Below are 22,221 nucleotides of genomic sequence, written 5' to 3'. Positions count from 1 at the left end.
GTTGAACTGTGAAGAAAGCTGAGCACCGAAGAATTGATGCTTTTGAACTGTGGTGTTGGAGAAGACTCTTGAGAGTCCCTTGGACTGCAAGGAGATCCAACCAGTCCATTCTGAAGGAGATCAGCCCTGGGATTTCTTTGGAAGGAATGATGCTGAAGCTGAAACTCCAGTACTTTGGCCACCTCATGCGAAGAGTTGACTCATTGGAAAAGACCCTGATGCTGGGAGGGATTGGGGGCAGGAGGAGAAGGGGACAACAGAGGATGAGATGGCTGGATGGCATCACTGACTTGATGGACGTGAGTCTGAGTGAACTCCGGGAGTTGGTGATGGACAGGGAGGCCTGGCGTGCTGCGATTCATGGGGTTGCAAAGAGTCAGACACGACTGAGCGACTGAACTGAACTGAATGCTCTTGAGTATCTTTATGTATTCTACCTGGTTGGTAGAAATATGTTACACTGTTGGGCTACTGTGTGTCTCTTTTCAACTCCACATGCAGCAAAGTGACACCAGTAGTTTGAAATGAGTCATGGTGGGAATCTTTACAAAAGTTATCAAGTGCTATAAATCAAGGCTTGCTGATTTTCTATAGTAGACTAAGACAGTGATGGATAAAATGTTAATAAAACAGTAAAAGTTATGTATGTTTGCAGCCCTTACACTGTGAATAGCATGAAAAACTTGAGGAAATATTCCTTCATTGCTCAAATCCTATTATCTGATTCAGCAAAAATTTGTTCACATCACTGATGAATGAGTCAAGTTCTGACAGGAAGTCTGTTTCATGTTACTGATTAATATAAATGAAAATACCAAGCAACCTTCAGATTAAAACTATTATTGTTTATCAATTGCAATCATTGTTATAAATTTAAAAAATTGGCAAAATTCACACTCTGTGAGAATAGCTATATGGAATAGTCAATGAAGGATGTTGATTATATTATTATTTGTAAATTGTGTACCACATATCCTTTACATCAACAGAATATGGTCAACTGATGGCAGTAGGTATACCATTTTTTTTTTCTTGGAGAACTGGTTGTTAAACATTTAGCTGTACATCACTGGGATAGGCGGAAGAAAAGAAAACCCTGAAGGAAATGACAAGTCGGTAGTGGGGGAAATGTACAAGAGGCTGAAGTAAAAGAAAAGTTAGAAAGGAAGAAGTTTCCTGAAGGACTGTGAACAGAGCTATGACCAAGAGAGGCTTAGAGAAATAACAATTGAAAATTTTAAAAATTAAAATTGATTAAAGAATAAACAATCAAAATTACTTTAAAGAAAAGAAAGAATTTAAAAAGAGGTACTATAGTTAATTCTTCTCTTAAAAATCTTAGACATAAAACCTCATTTGCAAAGAAAGTAGAATTGGGAGAGCAAAAATGAACAGTGCTTTCAGAAACTTGTTTCAGAAGTTTCAGTTCAATTCAGTTGCTCAGTTGTGTCCGATTCTTTGTGACCCCATGAACTTCAGCACGCCAGGCCTCCCTGTCCATTATCAACTCCCGGAGTTCACCCAAAGTCATGTCCTTCGAGTTGGTGATGCCATCCAGCCATCTCATCCTCTGTCGTCCCCTTATCCTGCCCCCAATCCCTCCAGGGTCTTTCCAATGAGTCAACTCTTTGCATGAGGTGGCCAAAGTATTGGAGTTTCAGCTTCAGCATCATTCCTTCCAAAGAAATCCCAGGGCTGATCTCCTTCAGAATGGACTGGTTGGATCTCCTTGCAGGCCAAGGGACTCTCAAGAGTCTTCTCCAACACCACAGTTCAAAAGCATCAATTCTTTGGTGCTCAGCTTTCTTCACAGTCCAACTCTCACATCCATACATGACCACTGGAAAAACCATAGCCTTGACTAGATGGACCTTTGTTGGCAAAGCAATGTCTCTGCTTTTGAATATGCTATCTAGGTTGGTCATAACTTTCCTTCCAAGGAGTTAGTGCCTTTTAATTTCATGGCTGCTTTAAAAATAATTTCCATGTCTATCAAGCAATATATTTCATTAAAATATTGAGCCTATCAAGTAATAACTTCATATAATCATAAACTGTATGTCCTGAAACAACATAGCTAGAATTTTAATGAAATACATTTTTTGGACAATGTACTGTACTTCTTTTATGATTCTGTAGTGAAATTAGTTCATTGATTCTTAATAGGAGGTAAGTCTTAGTAAATAATTTTCAGCTTTATAGAAATGCAGCAAGCGATGTTTCCCCCCAAGTCTCTGACATTTTTCCTGGCATGTATATTTTATGTGTTCTTGTCCTTTCTGGGAACTTCTAAGTTCTGGCATCTCCTGCATTGACAGGCGGATTCTTTACCACTGAGCCATCAAGGAAGCCCCAAGAAGATTTTACCATTTGGGATTTATTTTTGTCAGTATTTAGATTGAAGAGAATATTATTCTTATGATTCAGGTAGGAAAAGGCACTATATATTATAATTAGAAAAGCAGATAAACCTTTTATCTGAGATGAAGGTGCATAAATATTTTCCTCAGGATTTATCATACCTCACAGAGTTTCTCTCTTATTTTGAGACAGGAGTGTAAGACCACTGCCTGTTTGACCATCATAGAAAGGTATATCCCAAGGTGTTTCCAACCTAGCTGGTTAGCAATGGAATCACACTTTCTTTTTTAAAAGGACTATTAATTAAATGTAAACATAACAGAGAACCTCTCAAACATTTTAATGGGTCCCCACGGGTAAATGCTATTCCTTTTGGGTGGTTTCATTTATTTGCTCTTATGAGCCATTACATCAAATCTCCACTTGGTTTCATCATGTTAAACTAACGCTTTCAAATAAAAAAAACCACAGACTTCTTCTAAGACAGTTTATCCATTAATAAAAATGTAACAGCATGATCAGTATAATCAATGTAAAAACTGATTAGAAAATGTCTTTTTTTAAACACTTAAAAAATTATAAATCCTTTAAAACAAATGTTTTGTCCATATTTTCCTTCAAAAAAAAAAAAGACAAAATAGGCACAAAAGAGTTAGTTATTGTGTTATCAAAGTTAGGATTAGTTATTAGCTATTTTTTAGGAAGTTGAACTCAGAACACTTGAGGGCAGAGCTGAGTTAGTGCCTCCTATCAAATTATTAGAAAACACATCCTTTTAAGGAAGAGTGTATCCTTCTCACACCCTAATCCTAATTTTTTGATTTACTAATTGTTTAATCCAACAGGAGTACAATATAAAACCAAGTAGAACCAGAGTCATGTCATGCTCATAATTATACAGATTGCAAAGACATTTAGAATTAAGGATAGTAAAGAATGGTACTAGAACTGGGGAAGGAACCTGAAGTCTTGAATTATAACACTAATGACAAAGAACTAAAGAAAGACACACAAGAAGAGGGAGGAGAAAAAGGTGAAGAGGAATAAGGTGCAAACTGATAAAGTGGTAGTTATGAAGCTGAAAAAATGCATGCGAGACTATAAACAACAAAATCCTGTTAGTGTTCGTCTTCACCAAAACACAATTATTCTGACTTAACTCACACATTTGCCTTGATTTTTCTGCTGCCATTCAGGTAACAAAAACCTGTGAAGGCCAAATACTGCTCTAAATTGGCATTGATTCTAGCTCAACGCCTGTCAGCCAATCACAGCTTGGTCAGGGTCATTTCTACTATAAATAAACAAACTGTGGATTTCCCATGGAGACCAAGCCTGCTCATTTTTAACCCTTCGTGTGGAGACTATGTATTTCTCAGAGGCCCCAAGCTTGGAGTCATCTTTGACTCTTCTAAAGAAAAGAAAGCTTTAACACCCAACATCTAATCCATCAGCAAATCCCTTCAGCTTTAACTTCAAAATATATTCAGACACTTATACTCCCACAGTAGTTTTTAATTTCCCATCACTTCTCACCTGGATTACTGCAGGAACATTCAGAGGTTTTCCAACTTCTGCCCTTGCTACCCACCCATCTGCTTATAAGATGGCATATTGTGAGACTTCTAAATAAGATTCTTATGTTTTTTCAATACTCTTATGATCTGGCCTCTGTTGCATCTCTAACCTCATCTTTTTTTTTTTTTTTTTCCTAACCTCATCTTTTACCAATCTTCCCACCTCTCAATCTGTTCGACTCATACTGGCCCCTTGATTTTGTTTTCAAATGTGCATATCCCCACTTCAGGGCATATGCCTTCCTTATTCTGCTTGAAACAGTCTTCCTTCATATATCTGCTTCAATTTCCCTTAGGTCTCTGATCAAGTGTTATCTTTTTAGAAAGTCCTTCTCTGATCACTCTACTTATATCGTAGTAGGCTTCTACCCCTTGACCTTGGTACTCCTATTTTCATTTTACTTCTCTAGAGCACATATTGCTTATCTGATCTACTACATACTTACATATTTCATTTGGGTAAGAAACTTTTTTCTATTTTTCAACTGCTCTGTCTAGTGCTCAGGCCTAGGCCTGGCAGAAAGTACTTAATGATTATTTGGTGACTGGATAAAATAAGTAGATAAGCTGAAGGTTGCCATTGTTCATTGGTTGCCCTGTTTAATTCATCAGGCTGAACCTCTTACCCCAGCAGGTCCAATGAGTATAAAGTCTCTAGTGGAACACAGCTGCTCAAAATGATATAACTAAGAGATGTGTGTTTGCTCATAGATTTTCTTTGGTGTTCTGGTCATTAAAAAATATATTTATCTATTTATTTAAATTCTTGAGGAGAACGTACATACAGTATAGTATATATATTTTAACTATATAGATTAATGTTCTCATGGAATAGCCATGTTGGTCATGATATAACATTTTCAAGCACCCAGAAATCACCATCATGCCCTTTCCCAATCTGTACCTCCTAAAGGTGAGTATGAGTCTGACTTCTACCTTTGTAGACTGATTTTGCCTATTCTTCTTTTGGGCTTGCCAGGTGGTGCTAGTGGTAAACAACTTGCCTGCCAAGGCAGGAAACACCAGAGACATGGGTTTGACCCCTGGGTCGGAAAGATCCCCTAGAGGAGGGCATGGCATCCCACTTCAGTATTCTTGCCTGGAGAATCCCATGGACAGAGGAGCCTGGTGGGCTACGGCCAATAGGGTTGCAAAGAGTCAGACATGATTAAAGTGACTTTGCATGCAAACATTCTTCTCTTATTCTGTCCATTTTTTTCAGCTTTATTGAGATAATTGACAATTAAAAATTTAAGTTATACAGCTTGTAAATATGTTATGTTTACACTGTGAAATAATCACCACAATCAAGCTAATTAAATTGCCATCTCTTCATATAGTTACCAATTTCTTCTTTTTTAGGGGGTGGGTAATTAAAAACATATAAGATCTACCCTTTTGTGTATTTAAGTATACCATAAAGTATTGCTAACTATAATCATATTGTTGCCTGTTATATTTTCAGAATGCATTCATCTTACACAACTGAAACTTTGGTTTACAGCATGTTTTCAGTGTTGAAGGCTACAATTCATTGAAAATGTGTTTCTGTAATATCTCTTATATACTAGACTCAAATTAGAGTTGTGAATTTGAAAAGTTATGAATATCTCTAAGTTATTATATAAGTATTCTCATTGGTATTTTATAGGATTAAAATAGCCTTTGTAAAGTTTGATCTCAGTAAAATAGCACCTACAGTCTGAAATAGTTTAGCATTAATACTTTCCACAGAGGGTTTGCTGCTGCTGCTGCTGCTGCTGCTGCTAAGTCACTTCAGTCGTGTCCGACTCTGTGCGACTCCATAAACGGTAGCCCATCAGGCTCCGCCGTCCCTGGGATTCTCCAGGCAAGAACACTGGAGTGGGTTGCCATTTCCGTCTCCAATGCATGAAAGTCAAAAGTGAAAGTGAAGTCGCTCAGTCGTGTCCAACTCTTAGCAACCCTATGGACTGCAGCCCACCAGGCTCCTCGGTCCATGGGATTTTCCAGGCAAGAGTATTGGAGTAGGGTGCCATTGCCTTCTCCAGATGAGACCCTTAAATGCCTTTAATAGGGATACTTCTAAAGGAAACTCCATGTGTTTTGCTTATAGTACTAATTTGAGCAAACACAAATTTCCATTAATCGGGTATCACACTTATTTGCTTCTCTCAAAAAATGGCAGTGCTTTACAGCATAACACACACATAAACATTCTAAATTACTATTAGTAGCGTAAGTATGGAAACAGAAGCCTAGTCAAAGAGCCATGACTAAATCAGCATGGAATGGAGTCTTCTGACAGTTTATTCATCAATCCCAAGTAAGCATTAGGCTTTAAGACCGAGGCCAAAACATTAACAAATGGATGTTAAGTGAGGTCTCAATTTTTCTCTTACCATCGGTAAAACAGGCCTCTGGCTCATCTGAATTTACAGGCTCAGCCTCTGCCTCTTCTTCTCCAGGCACAGGGTTATCAACTGTGCTGCACTCTGAGGAACTTGATTGGTTCAGCCTCTAAAAAGAAATCACCGCCCCACCAGAGAGTTCATTTAGGGTTCAATTCAAATCTCTTGTTAAAAACCATATTTGATCATCAGAGTCATGCAAAGTGTTATGAAAAAAAGATTAACAATACGATGGCCATAAAAACATATAAACATACACTGAGATCAGGTCACCTTACAATGCATCTATGCTTGATCTTTCTATCTACACATCCTGTGCAAAATACATTTCATTATTTTTAGTATGTCAACAATTATTAGGACAGAATTAGCCTGAAGGTACAATTTTTATGTAAACTATAACATTTGCAAAGTATTGACCACACCTTTGTTTTGTTTAATATAAGTTTATATATACAACTAATTACTATTTTAGAACAACTAAGACCCTAACAGCAATAATATACAAATGCCAAATTGCCAACACCTGATAACGGAAAGGTCTGATCTGACAATTGGCAGAAAAAGCTTGTTGATACTTAAAATTTAAAAAAATAATAAAATTAGTGTAAAATGAAATCCAAACATATTTTTTCTATCATTGCTTGGGTTTAAGAATATGTATCAGGATGATATAGATAGAAGGCCTTTCATCAAAACAAACAAAAAAGTCAAATACTGTATCAGAATCAGAATGTCAACGTCTATAGCAATTATTCATCATCACCTATCTTAGTGATGGAATTTCAGGATAGAGTAGAAGAGATCATAACTAGTATTTATAATGTCGAGAGATACTGGCTACTAAAGCGCGCACCACATGCAAAGTCTGAAACAAAGATTCCATGAACTTGAACACGGCAGACCAACACATGAGAGGAATGAACTCATTGTCATTATGATCATGAAACTGATCATAACACAAACAGGCTTTTTCCCACCCAGGACTTTGTGATCAAACAGGATGTTTACGCACACACAGATACACAGAAAGTTTTCGAAAAAATACATACAGCAACTGTAGCAAAACTCTGTCAGACTTTCCTAAAATTATTTTATAATGGAGCAGCACATCAATGGAAGAGTTCAATTTTCATTCTCATTTGCTAAATGACATGTGATTATTGGAAACCTCTAGTTATTACAACATGTAGTCTCTTATTAAGATTACAGCTTTACTTGTTTTTTTTAAAAGAAAAATTCCAAAAAAAATGCAAGTTTTAAAAAGGAGAAAATTCTTATTTCATTTAGATTTATTCTTCAGTCTCCTGAATTGCATTAAGATCACAGGCCCAGCCTAGACTATTAACTTTTAGTGAATGACTTGGAAGCTAAAAGTGTGCTTTATGGGTACCACATTATGTTCTCAACACTATTATTACCACACAGTATTCAACATCAGTAAAAAAAAGGCATTGATAAAGTAGTGAGCATAAGCAATGAAGTAAGGAAAGCTATTTGTATAACTGAAGTAAAGAACTATGAATACTCTATTAAAATTAATACTTCTATATTAGCATAGAAGTATTTTTCCCACAATGTCAAAGATTTTAAAAATATTATGAATTAACAATATCAATATAAAATTTCATTTAAGAAGTAGGTTATTTAAACTGATTGTATTCATCTAAAATTACTTTAAAGCAAATACAAATTAATTATAAGACTGGATATTCCGTAAGACTTAAGGTTTTAAAATATTTATTACTCCTGGAATTTGTGATTACTAATATGTCCTATTGTGCCAACTACCACAAAAACCAATTTTAAGTACCATATCCAAAGACTACAATTATTTGATACCCTCAATTTTGACCTTTAGGGACATGAAAGATAAGACACTTTGATTCTGTGGAGCTAAAATCAAATACTGCCATCCTGAAAAAAAGTTACTGGCTTGGATTTGAGGCAAAGCAGTGGGTGAAACAGTTGATAGAATAAAAAACTCCTTACTGTCCTTAGCCAAAACATTGACCACTTGGATATAATTATAATGATTTTCTCTCACCTGGTAATAACTTCTAAATAAAATGACTAAAATTCGAAGAGCTGTAACATGGGTTAAATTAATGAAAGCATCCCACTCTTCAAAAGAGCACTAACAAAGCAGATTAATGCCAAGTTAATTTATAAGTAAAAACTAAGATGATTTTACGAAGCATATCTTGCCATTGAAATGTACCCCCCATAAGTTTTATGGCAATTTTTTTTGTCAATGAAATTCAGAGTTTGACTCAGATTTTATATCATAAATGACAGTTATTCAAAATTATTCCTCACTGGAACATAAATTATCAAAATATTCAATATGTACTATAATTTGTATCACAAGTCAAATTCTTGTGGCTTTCAAATTCAATCTTTAGAATGTTTTTAGGAAATCAATGCTTTCCTGGGAATGTACTAAGTATTCACACAGTAGTAATTTCAGTACTGTATATACTTTCAAATATTTATGTGCATGTCCTAGCAATATAGATAGTTTAGTTTTAATCTATTCAGCTTTTAAATTTAATACTTACTAAAGCAGAAGTTTCTTTAACAGGGTAAATAGAAAGGCTTACATTTGTAACAAAGTTTTTCTCTTGAAGATAAATTTTTCAAATCTCATAGTAGGTGTTCTGATTTTAACTACTGACTGTTTTTTTATTCTTATTTAGTACACAGAGAAGATCAAGTAAATTATTTGTGTTATTTTAAATAATTATATGGTTATTTTCATTTCTATAAATTCAGTTATTTGCTATTTATTTAGCTTTCTTTCTTGTGATTTTGGAAATGGAAGAATAACTATACTATACTAAAAGCAGTAAAATAAATACTTCAGAATGAAAAATTTCTCCTTTGGTTTTATAAATAGGTCATTTTATAATTTCATGTTGATTTTATTTTTAGTAAAATATGAAATAAACTTTTTGCCTATTCTTTGCTTGTCAACAGAGAATCTTTCGTCTTTGGTGTTCTACACAGAAGTGGAAACAAGTGTAAAAATAGGATAATTTTTAGTAGAATCACTAGTATAGTATGACTGTAGGTACTTTCTAATTTTTTCCTTCTTTCCTAAATAAAGTCTATATACTTGCCTCAAAAATTTCAAATGTACAGTAGTATATGATGAAAAATACAAGTCTCCTTCACTCTCTCCCTGATTATGTCTCCTTTAGGTAATTATTATATTATACATGTGTTTTGGACATAGTTTTCTATATTCAGTGTGTATCCATAAAATAATAAAGTAGTTTTGTAACATTCTAATCTTGACTACAAACTTCTGTAGCTATTTCACTATTGAAAATATGATCAAAGTAAAGCTCAACTATTCTTTATGCATTTCCTTTTGATTGCCTTGAAGGTGTGCTTTTTACAAAACTGCATTTAAGAAGAGATTCTGTTAAATATAGGTGTCATATGAAAAACTGCCCTAGGTTGGTCATTTACAAATTTCTTACTGACATTTCCTGAAATAGACATTCACACTGTAAGCCTACTTCATGCTAGTATGGATGCTCATTAATGTTGGTCATATTTTATCTTGAGAAGTTTGAAGTAGGATTGTCTAATAACTTGATAGTCTAGCACTCAAAATCAAAAAACACTATCAACATAGAGCACTGAGGAAACACAGAAGTCAACAAAAGCCTTATTCAAAGAGGACGGCTGGTGTTGAAAACATCTCAAAGATGTCACATTTAAAGTACATATTATAAGGCTGTTTGCTTCACACAACAAAAGAAAGATATTCTTTGAACAGCACAGTCTAGAATAGTTATCTCACCTGAGCATCAAATCAGAGAAACACGAGGGACAGGAAGAAGGTTGAAAGAAGCAAATCAAAAGGAAGGGCTGGCCATAAAAGGACAAAAAACTATGGGAAGCATTAGTGATTAAAAAGCTCCACTGTACGTCAGTAAGCAAGGAAGACTTTATTAGATTCAAAGACTTGATTAGATCCAGTATCACGCATCTTTTAACTTTACAGCCTCGTTTTACAATTTATACATATAGTGAAGTTCTGAATCTACAGTGAGTAAAATGGTAAACTTTATAACAAAGGATCAAAGCACCTTTAGAGAAGAATTCTATAGATAGAATTCTATACTATGCTCTGTGTGACTAGAAGTCCAGTTTTCCAAGTTTACCATTCTATTACCGGATAACTTGAATTTAGAGCCAAAATATGCTTTCCTCTCTCTTGCAATTGAAAGGCCCCCCTTTTTCCCCCCACCTTCTACAGATATGCAAACACTACTCTCTTCAGCACTTTTAAAACTAGAGATTACCTATGATATTACCATTTGTATGTTTGTTTTTATCTTGAGAGTAATGGTATTTATTTTCTTTACATGATTTAGCTTCTGGGCCCCATAAAGTCCCTCAAATCCTCTTCTGGTCTCTCTGGAATTCTGCTTTCTCTCAAGATTATATTTCAAACACAATGCTCCAAGGTAAAAAATGTACCAGATCAGTTCAGTTCAGTTTCCTAGCTCAGTTGTGTCTTTGCAACCAGACATCATTCATCAATGATACCAGATATCATTCATCAGTGGAATATTAAATATTTTTTCCTCTCTGTGGTCTAAATTTTCATTTTGCTTCCATTTAGGTTAGTACAAAATAGTTTATTTACTAGTTAAATTCTTTTCTCACATAGTTAAGTGTGGAGCCCTATATCAAGTTCACAGGCGTGGAGCCCTGTACCGAGGCCACAGGATAAAAACCTCTGGAACTGACCAAGCCCCAGAGCAATATTGGTCGACCTATTCCTCAGTTGGAAAGGAGTCAGAGAGACTATCACCCATTTGGGCGGAAGCTACTGGGGCACAGTGAGCAGTGGCACTCACTGTGGAGAGTTACACTGGAGAGTAACCCTGGCCAGAATTCCTCAGCTGCTTCCACAGCCACTTGCCTGTTTGCAGAGGGTCCTTATGAGAAAGGAGAAGTGAGAAGGTAGGGGAAGAGACCCCAAGTCCAAGTACGGGCCACCAAAAATGTTGTGGTCTGTGTGCGGGTTGGAAAAGAATTTCCAGACATGAGACAGAATGAGCAGAGAATAAAGTTTATTAGAGTGAGAGACACCATTAGAACAGTGGGCTGGCTCAAGGGAGAGCCGAACCCTTTTGCAGGCTAGCAGCCACTTTTTGTAGTCTCAAGACAGAGAAAATTCCTACTGGAATGGTGGCACTGGGTGATTGGTTAGGATACTATGGAGTGGATAATAGGGTGGGTATTTTACTTAATATGGGGTCAGGGAACTGGCCAGTTTAGATCCAGAGGCTCATGGAAACAGTTGCTATGGGGCTTGGTAGTTCCAGAGATTTTTATCCTGTGACCCTGGTACAGGGCTCCATACCTGTGACCTTGCATAGGGCTCCACATTAAGGGCAACTAAAACACCAGCACTTTCTAAAATAAAGGACAAGAAAACAGAGTTTTTCCTTTCCTAGTGTTTTGTTTATTGATATTAGAGAAGCTGTATAGGCTTTGGGGGAACAGCTGTTGTTCATTCAGCAGGAAACCCACTTAACAGTTCCATCTTATGATCAATTGGTTTATAGTTTTAGATAATGGAGAAATAATGAAGTAAAATCTCAGTCACCACCAGGAAACTCAAAGCAAACACTTTACTAAAAGTTCTTTGTTTTCTTAAAGTCTTGTACCTAGGGTAATTTCTGTCCAATACATGACAATTTATGCAACTGAAAGATACGATCTTGCATATAAAAGCAAACAAAAAAATGCAAGAAAGTTTGGTCATATAAGAAGATTGGACTGGTTTTAGACTTCCCAGCCAGATCCTACAGTTTCATCCACTTCTTTCTAATGGAAAATGGCATTCACCCTGGCATTCAAGGTCTTGAAAGGTAAAACAACAATTGGTATTCAGGGGCTTTGTGCTATTTGCAGAGAAGAGTATATAAATAGCTGGAATGCAGTGGGTCAAATCAGAAAGAATACCTTAAAAGTTTTGGGAACAAATATTTAAACAGTTCTACTTTTGAGGCCTGCTAGAATACTGCAAGTTGGTAAATAAGGATCGGGACATAGGCAAACATGACAGCAAAATGTGAGGTAAAAGCACGTACTCTGTGACTTAAGATTGCTACAAATTATCAACAATAAAAAAAGAAATGACGAAGAACAAACTGCCTGTACCTCTGAATGATGAATACTATTTCCTAAAACTATCCACTTGTAAGGAGGAAGGACAAGGAATGACAATTCCAATAAGACAACAATTACCATTTTTTAAAAATATATCCAGGCTTCTAATATTGCAAACACAGTGTAAAAATAGAATTTGGCACAGATAAAAATATATTTTTTCTGCCAAAGAAAATATTTCAAGTCATTCTTTGCAACTGAGCCTTTATCTAGAGAATGACCATTCCTTAATATGCACCTCATGTTCTCTAATATAGGTTGATAACAAGAAAAAAGTAATAATAATTTAGTAATTAAGCACACATACACACATACATGCATATATATGTGTGTATCTATATGTATTTCTAAAAATAGTTTTCTCAAAAATAGTGTTTTACCGATACACATATAGATGCTATTGCATATGTATGTATCTTTACTTAGGTTCTAGAAGGAGGACTGACTACACTTTGGAGCAAAATAGTTTTCTAAGACAATATTGCCTCTAAATCATCATCAATCTCAAATACAAAAATATGTCTTTTACTCAGGAATTCCTTTAAAATTAACTGCAAGTAAACTAGAACAAACTATATGCTTCTTTTTAAATTTGAAACTGAGCATTATTATTCCTAGAGTGTATGAACTTCAGGATAAAGTTTTGCTTTCATTATTGAAAACGGTAATAGAAACATTCTAATAATGACAAATAAATTAAAAATATGAACTCTATTAAGTATAAAAAAAAGCGTGATTCCTATTAACATGGGTTTTTCCTTCCAGTTCAGTCATTCAACAAGCTATACTAAAATTAAAACAAGATATTATATCTAAGTAGCATATTTTTTATATGTTAGACATTAGTTATAGCAATTCATATTAATTTGTTTCTAATTTTAAGAAAGTGTTTTATGTCTTATTGACAGATTTAGTGTCCACTTCATAATATGTTCCACTTAAACTTTTTATCTTCTTGAGGCTACTCTGTGTATCTATCTCCTTATGAGATAATCACAGATATACACAGAAGATATCAAAATCTGCATAAGTTCAAGTCCCTTATATAAAAAGGTATAGTATTTACATATAGCCTATGTACATCCTTTATACTTTATATATCCCTTATAGTTTAAATCATATCTAAATTACTTATGATAGCTAATACAATGTGAATGCTATGTAAACAGTTGTAAATACAATGCAAATGCATGTAAATACTTGCTGGCATGCAGGTAATTCATGTTTTGCTATTTGGACTTTTCTGGAATATTTTTGATCCCTAGTTGATTGAATCTGCACATGCAGAACCCATAGGTACAGAGGGCCAAATGTACGTAATCAGAAACTTACTCTCATCAGTGTATAAAATTGATTCTGGAATCAAATTAATCATTTCAGGCATTTATAACTCATTCATTCATAGGCCCAGTAAATTATTAATGATACACTTTACATATGATCAAATACAAATCAAATGTTAATTACTGAATCAATAAGGGAATAAAGCCCTAGTTATCATTTTGCTTAAAACTATTTCAAAATATATGCAAAGTTTGGCGTAGAAGCTGGGTAACCCTGTCTCTGTCTTCAGGGTTCTACATGTGTCCTCAGAAACTGCATGAGCCTCAATTTCCTTAACCTGTGAATAAAAGACCAGCACTAGAATGGTCTTTTCTTGTTACAAGATTTTTATGTTTATACCTGAAATAATACTCCCACAAAATATTTCTTAATAAAATTTTAATTTACTGACTTTAATGTGACAATCTTAATTTTTCCCCCGAGATGTAATTGACATATAGCACTGTGTAAATTTAAGGTAAACAAGGTGATTAGATTACATGAATATACGGTGAAATGTTTACCATAATAAGGTTAGTTAACACATCCTTCACCTCACATAATCACCGTTTTTGTTGTTGTTGTTATGGTGAGAATATTAAAACTCTACTCTTATCTCAGTAAGCCTGACAAGTTAATATGATATATATCTATACATATACAGTTGACCCTTGAACATCATGGGGGTCAGGGCACAATCCTCCATGCAGTCTAACATCTGATTAAAACTTACAGTCAGCCCTCCACACTCACGGTTCCTCAGATCCTCTGTTCCGCAACTGTGGATTCAACCAACCATGGATCATGTAGTACCGTATTATTTACTATTGAAAAAAATCACTTTATAAGTCGAACCATGCAGTTCAAACCCCTGTTGTTCAAGGGTCGACCGTATAGCTTAAATTAGGAGGGGAAGTTGATAGAGGTTTTTAAATTAAATGCTGCTTCAGTGGTTTCTGTTACATGCTATACCTTATTTTAATAATCTATCCAATAAAAATCTATAGCTCATGCACTTGAAATCACCTAAGGACATGAGAGATATATCAAGGGAGTTATCGAGAGAATAACAAAAATAGATAGAACTGCCCGTGACATGCTGTGATGTCAATTTATCTATGGCACAATTGTATGTTTCTACTTTCTTGCAATGGGTCAGGCAGAGAGATTTTGTAGCTGAACAGCATGCATGACACTGAAAAAAAATATCATATACATATGTATGAATTTTTTTTTAGGTAACCTGTGTAAAAGTGGTCACATATGTCTCTGCCTGGTTAAAAGCACAGAGCTGCATCCTTGATGGATCCAGTTTGTTTTTACCCCTGTGAGAAGTAAGAAAGTTAGGTACTGAGGTGTGGAAGTGGAGCATGATGGAACAGCTTAATCAACTGATTTAAGTGTTTAAAGTCACATACCTGTAAGTAGAAATTAGTTACATTTGACAATGCATGCTATATGCTAAACACATAGAAATATATTTGCCACAGAGTAATAGCACAGACTGTAAACAATGAACTAAACAGTTATATCATTCTGTTTTTTATGAGATGAATTAAATACTGTAATTTCTGAAGGTAACCTTTTGCATTCTGTTTGCTTTTCATAACAGACATTTTAAAGGAAGTCATCCTCAATTTTGGAGTGGGGTGAGAGTGCCACTATATGGTTTTTGAAGCATACTGTAAAATTAGCATTGATGATTTAATTTTGACATTCAAACGATATTACATGAAAGGAATGTTTTCAAATTTATCAAAATATAACAATTAAGAAACATTGATTTAAAAACATCAGACCAAAATTTCATCATTTTTAGACACATGAACAAATTCAATAAAGAGGAAAAAATTTTAAACAGTTTAGAACCAATCTGCAAAAAGATGATCTAAGTGAAATCCTATAGGGGTATTCTGTTTTGTCTTTGTAAGAATCTATGCATAAAAGATAGGGATGTCAGCTCCCTCCAGAAGCATAATTGAATATTGCCAAATCCAATGAATTTCTGGAAAAATTAATATATTTTCTAAAATGGAATAATGAGAAGAAATCTAAACTGCCTGCAACTGCCTCTTAGTGGAAAAAAACTTTACAAAAATCTTAGGAGAGACAGACCTGACAACAGTGTAATAAAACCACCACATAGTAAAACACATAAAATATTCAACATAAACCACCATATAGTAAAAAACATAAAATATTCAACATAAACCACCATATAGTAAAAAACATGAAATATTCAACCTCGATGACTGCAAATATTTAAAATTTGTATCAAATCAATAAAAGGAAGCAATAACAAGTAAGCACACAAAGTTTCTCAAAACATGATGGCTTGCAGAAACTGAATACTGAATAGATGAATGGGTGGATGGATTAGTGATTAAGTGAATCAGATGAATAGCACGACTGTTTGTTCCTCTGCCTGGGGTTTCCATCCCTACCACATTCACACAAAAATATGATCTCCATTCTTTAATGTCTAGCTTAGGTGCCACTTGCTTTCATGTGCCTTCAATCTAATAGAATCCATTACTCAACGCATCCTCATTGGACTGGCTTCTCATTTTCTCATGGAATGTGCTTTGTTCCGCTTTGTGTTATATTTTGAAAGTAGACTATAAGCTAATAAATTAGCACTAAGGAGGACTAGAAACTGAACATGAATCAGCAAATGCACAATACCATTGTAACAGAAAATCTGACCATGAATTGCAGCATTGCAGGGATATAACACAGAATACATTCCTACTCATGCTTTTGCCTTTCCATGATATGTATTAGAGGTGGTTAAAGCCTGGAGTTCAAATTTAAAATGACTCTCAGAAACATCAGCAACTAACCTGCACTATTTCTTAATCCTTTAGCATTTTAGTTATCTGTGAATATAGATTAACATCACCCTCTTTCCCAGGTTGCTGTAAGGAGGAAAGTTATATAGCGTATATGAAAGTGGCTAATATATACATTCCTTCCTTGGTCTCTTTGGTGCTTGCTTTCATGTCCACTTGTCAAGTTATTCACTTGTCCTCTTCCTCCTGTGGTCCCTGTATTGCAGTGGATACTGTGGTTGCACTGCCCAGATCTGCCTTTCAAACAAGCTACTCATTCCTCCACCTTCTAGGAGTATTGGCAGCTGAAGGCTCACAGCTGAGTCCCTCTCTGGGAAATGAAATACAGAAGGGAGCTGCCTTACCCAAGGTCATACTCCCTTCCCTGGAAGAGTGGAGGGAGAACCTGTATCCAATGACTGATGGGTTCAGGGCACACAGGTCCTGAGCCTTGCTTTGATCTGGGATTACTCCAAAGGCTCATACATACCAGCGATGTCTATAGAACCAGCTGAACCCTCTGCTACAACTGCAGAGCATGTCAACTCCTCCCTCGGCCCAATCAACTAGCTTCCATCATTTCATACAGGCGTTAGGTGTTTAACCTGAAAACACTACTCACAGTTGGTTTCCCAGGGAACCTGACCTAAAATTTACATACAAAATTCCAAGCTGTCTGCAACTCTGAGTTATCTTCTTAAAACCTCCAAATATCTACTGTTCACTATCACTTAGCTATCCTGTGAGTAGTATACAATTAAGATGTCCCCAAATTAAACTCTCTCTTCCCTACCCCCTTAATATTTCCCTCCTGCATATTTTTAACAGCATCAATATCCATCCAGTCGTCTAAGCCAAAACTCTTTTATTATGAATTACTTTGTATCTTCCAAAATATATGTTGAAGTTCTAATGCCTGTTACCTTTGAATATGAACTTACGTGGAAAGAGGGTCTCTGCAGATGTAGCCAAGTTAAGATGAGGTCACTGAGGTGGGCCCTAATCCAATATAATTAGTGTCCTTATAAAAAGAAAAGACAGGAAGAATCCCATGTGACAAAAGAAGCAGAGATCAGAGTGATGCAGCTGCTAATCATGAAGGCTAAGGATGAAAGACCACCACCAGAAGCTAGGAAAAAGCAAGGGAGAATCCTTTCTAGAGCCCACCGAGAGAGCATAGCCCTGCTGACACATAAGTTTCAGACTTACAGCCTCTAGAACTATCAGAGAATACAGTTCTTGTTGTACAAAGCCCCGGGTCTGTGATACGCTGTTATGGCAGCCACAGAAAATGAATATGCCCTTTGAAACAGCTCATAATTCACATATCCAGACCTTGAGCCCTTATAGTTTAGCTTGGAAGTGTCTTTCACTTATCCCAAGTGTCACCATCACTCCCTGACCTTGAGCCTCCATCAAGTGTCCTTAGGATGGTTGCAACAACTTTCCATCCTCTCTGCTTCCTCACCTTTATTACACCCCCAAACTTCCTTTAAAAGTAGAAGTCTGCTAACAACAAAGAATAACACAACAAGACAAAGTTTTCCCTTTCTGTTAAATAAAAAGAAACCTATTTCAATCTCCAAATCACAGTAAGTCATCACTCACTATCTGGCTCCAATCAACCTCAGTCACCTACTGCTTCCTATGTGGCCATCCTCTCATGTATTTAATGGGTGTTTTTGTATCTGGATGCTTCCACACAGGCTGGGCCTTTTACATCTACCAGAAAGGTGTTTCTTTGTCCTTCTTCGTCTCTGTCTCCCTCCATTCCTCCCCTTCTCTCCCTACTCTTTCTCTCACCTGATGAATTCTTTTTATCATAAAACATACTTCAACTGGCATCCCCATTGTGAAGTATTCCAATTTATTGTCAAGGTTAGTCACCCTATCCTTATCCTGCCTCAATATGTTTTCTAAAAAATCTGTTTTAATTATTTATATATATATATTTATAATTCCTGATTTTTGTGGGTGTTTTAACTCAAAGGTAGGAACCTAGCTTTACTCTTTACCACTTACAACACTTTACAACACCATAGACCAAGAAGACTCTGAACCACATCTCCTGAGGAAATGAGTACACTGCTGACATCTTTCTAGAATCCAGCAGGCATACGGCAACAAGCAGGTACTTAGGAAATGGAAGTTGAAAAAATGAATAGCCACAGTTAATGGAATATTTACTCATGGATTCCTTTGCAATTTTTTCTCGCACAATAATCAAAGTGAATGAGGGCTTTAGGTGGCCTTCACTTCCTTTAAGAACATAAATTTTGCATAACTGTTTTTGCAATGTTTTAAATGACACTCCCTTGAAGGTGAGAAGTTTGATTAGGTAAATTTGAAAGTTTCATTGCTCTCTCTCCTTTCTCTAAGGACCTCTGCTAGCTCCATCACAACTTGGAGACAATGTTTCAAAACACTGAAAAACCACTGAGGAAAGCTAAGTATTTGCATTTGGATAGAGGAAGAATGAATGGGGAGATCTTTCTGTGAGGATGTTTTCCTCTCTGCTGAGTACACAAGATGAAAAAATTCACTTTAGCAAGCATTGATAATACATTCGTCAAAAGAGCATTAAAGAAGATTTAGGGTTTTAGATTCATAGCTACCAGCGTCTCTGAAACCTGTCAGAATTTATTCCAAAAACCACATGACTGTTATGTTTTAAAATATTTGGAGAAATAAAATGGATAAATTTAACGTTTTCCCCTGAAATTTACACACACATTCAAAATTAACATCACAAGTCTATAATTAACATCACAAGTCTATAAACTGGTTATTTTTCTTTCATCTTGAAAGCAAAAAAGGAAGTAATCTGTAATAACGGAAAACAAAAGGATGTCCCTTTAACCCTCTAAGAAAGAGCTCTCCATTAAAAAAAGCTTAGTAATTTAGTTTTTTACAACTTTCAATTTTGAGATTTGGCACGATTTAAAAACAGAAAAAAAAATTAAGCCAGATGCCAATCACATTGAATTATTGCACCTGGCTGAAAAAAAATTTTTTTTTTCTCTAAGCAACTATTAGCACAATGCCTGGAGCATAGTAGATCTCAATAAATATTTATTGAATGAATGGATGCATTTCATGCTTCATTTGAGGCTCATAATAATGAAGCACTTCAATGCTAATGGTGAAAATCTGCAGTGTGTTAATGTTTGCCGAGGGCTGCACTGCACCCCAGGAGGAGATTGATTCTGAGGGTGGCCATCAGTTCAGCGTGTATTCCGAGAAGCAGTGACAGGAGCCTTATTCTCATGGGTCCCTAGAGATGACAGCATGTCTTTCTTGATTCTGAGACGGACTCATCCTCAGAGAAATGCTGGCGTTCTAATGCCAATTATTGCCTCAAAACTCTTAAGATATTTTACTCAACACCTTACTTGAACTCATCTCTGGTCATTTTCTGATAAGGTATTTGATGACAAAGTATTTTGCCTTCATTCTGGAGTGTATATATCCAACTGTCTATCAGAAGAAGAAAACTTGCCTGAGAGCTAATGCTAGAAGAGGGCAGAAAAAAGAAAAAAAGGATGTTAGGTCATAACAGACAGGGTGGATTTATTTTCCAGATGGGGAAGGGGAAAGTAGGAAAGGTCAGAGATTTTATTTCCCCCTGTTCAAAATGCAGATTCTTAAACAGACAAATGTAGAATATATCCCCAGCCCTTGAATAAAGAAAATGAATTTTCAGAAACCTGGATCAAGACAAGCCAGAGATGAATTAGGTTCATTTATGCCCACCAATCCATCACAGTGGTCACTGGGAGCACTGCGGCAAGGATTCTGAGTGCATCCAGACTTAGACAGAGAGCATTTGCAGGATGCAGCCCAGAACGGGCATTTGCAACAAGCTCCTACATTTGTCTTTACACATAAAAATTTAACCTGTAGCAAATAGCTGCTTACAGTATGTACATGACTACTCAATTTCATACCTATGGCAATTGTTAATTGGGCACTTATTTTTCAGCAAGCACTTGTTTGTTTACCCAAATAATGTAATCTTGATTATAATTCTATTTTGCATGTAAGTAAACTAGAAAAAAATAACCAGAGGATTTTGTAAATTGCTCAAACCATGGAGACAGTAAATATTAAGGCTAAGATCTAAGGCAAGAATTCTCTCTCCAGAGGCTGCCTTCTTCACCATACTCCAGGTAGTGCTTAAGACTTAAACAACCGACATTCAGTTGGGCAATATTTTCTATCGGATAATCATGATTTGCCTTTTTGGGAAAAGTTCATCAAGTATTATTTCAAAGATGAAAATATAGGAAAGATACAAAGGAGAGAATAAGCAATTAAAAAACTGGGAACTCAATGGGAGCTGAAGATTAGGGGAATTAGAGCAGAGAGCTTAGCCTGAAATGATGTAGAAACACTTCAGGTAAATAAGGAAATGTGAATTCCTTTTAGTGTTCTGAATTGAAAAATAAAACCAAGTCATAACTAGAAACATTTAAATCACAAGGCACTGGAGAGGAAGACTAGATGCAGGTTGTTACAGTTGGCAACTGCTTAATACTACATAACAAATTTCTTATAGATCTTGAAATTTCATTACTTCTCAAGTCCAGTATATAGTCAAGCGGGTTTGAATACACTCAGGGTGACACACTTTTGAGATATGTCATGGAAAATGTCTTAAGGACAAAATTTCAAAGCCCATAATTTAAAATCTGAATTTCTAGAGGCTAATAATGATGATGAATACAATAATAAACACGATACCTAACATTTGTTTGCTGCTGCTGCTGCTAAGTTGCATCAGTCATGTCTGACTCTGTGCGACCCCGTAAATGGAAGCCCATCAGGCTCCTCTGTCCCTGGGATTCTCCAGGCAAGAATACTGGAGTGGGTTGCCATTTCCTTCTCCAATTTGTTTAGGGCTTACCAACTCAAATACTGTGCAAATGACTTAAAGAAACTAGTTTATGTATTTTAAATTATGACCTACAAGGTAGCCTCAAGCTCCTGAAAATGATGCCACGTATTTCCATTTCTATGAAATAGAAAAAACGTATTTTTTCTCAAGTAGTTATGACTACAATGTCATAAAAAAACTCAATGATAATTAAAAATATTAAGTTACCATCAAATGGTCTTTGGATAACACAGTTTAAGTGCACTAAATTTCATGCTTTTTAGGTTTAGGAAAGGTTTATGGGACAGGTGGCAGAGTAATTTTATGAATGGTTAAAATAGTCTATTTCAGTACCAAATAACTTATAGATGAAATCATTAATTATAGACAGTTGGATACTGCTGCTGCTGCTAAGTCACTTCAGTCGTGTCCGACTCTGTGAGACCCCATAGACAGCAGCCCGCCAGGCTCCCCTGTCCCTGGGATTCTCTAGGCAAGAACACTGGAGTGAGTTGCCATTTCCTTCTCCAGTGCATGAAAGTGAAAAATGAAAGTGAAGTTGCTCAGTTGTGTCCAAATCTTAGCAACCCCATGGACTGCAGCCTACCAGGCTCCTCTGTCCATGGGATTTTCCAGGCAAGAGTACTGGAGTGGGGTGCCAT

At 35.8% G+C, this 22,221-nt stretch overlaps 1 protein-coding gene across 1 annotated transcript in view; it reads right to left on the bottom strand.

Moving 5' to 3' along the window:
- The window catches only part of SCN9A (sodium channel, voltage-gated, type IX, alpha subunit), a 166,177-nt gene that overhangs the window by 29,865 nt on the left and 114,091 nt on the right, over positions 1–22,221 (bottom strand). Inside the window, exon 18 of the mRNA XM_010858941.1 lies at positions 6,320–6,437. Within this exon, the coding sequence (XP_010857243.1) occupies positions 6,320–6,437 (118 nt within the window). The remainder of the gene's footprint in view (positions 1–6,319; positions 6,438–22,221) is intronic.

Source organism: Bison bison, unplaced genomic scaffold, assembly GCF_000754665.1.
Source record: "Bison bison bison isolate TAMUID 2011002044 unplaced genomic scaffold, Bison_UMD1.0 scf7180017864452, whole genome shotgun sequence".
Classification (NCBI taxonomy): domain Eukaryota; kingdom Metazoa; phylum Chordata; class Mammalia; order Artiodactyla; family Bovidae; genus Bison; species Bison bison.
Note: the sequence above shows the minus strand (reverse complement) of the source record. Positions and strands in the feature narration are given on the sequence as shown.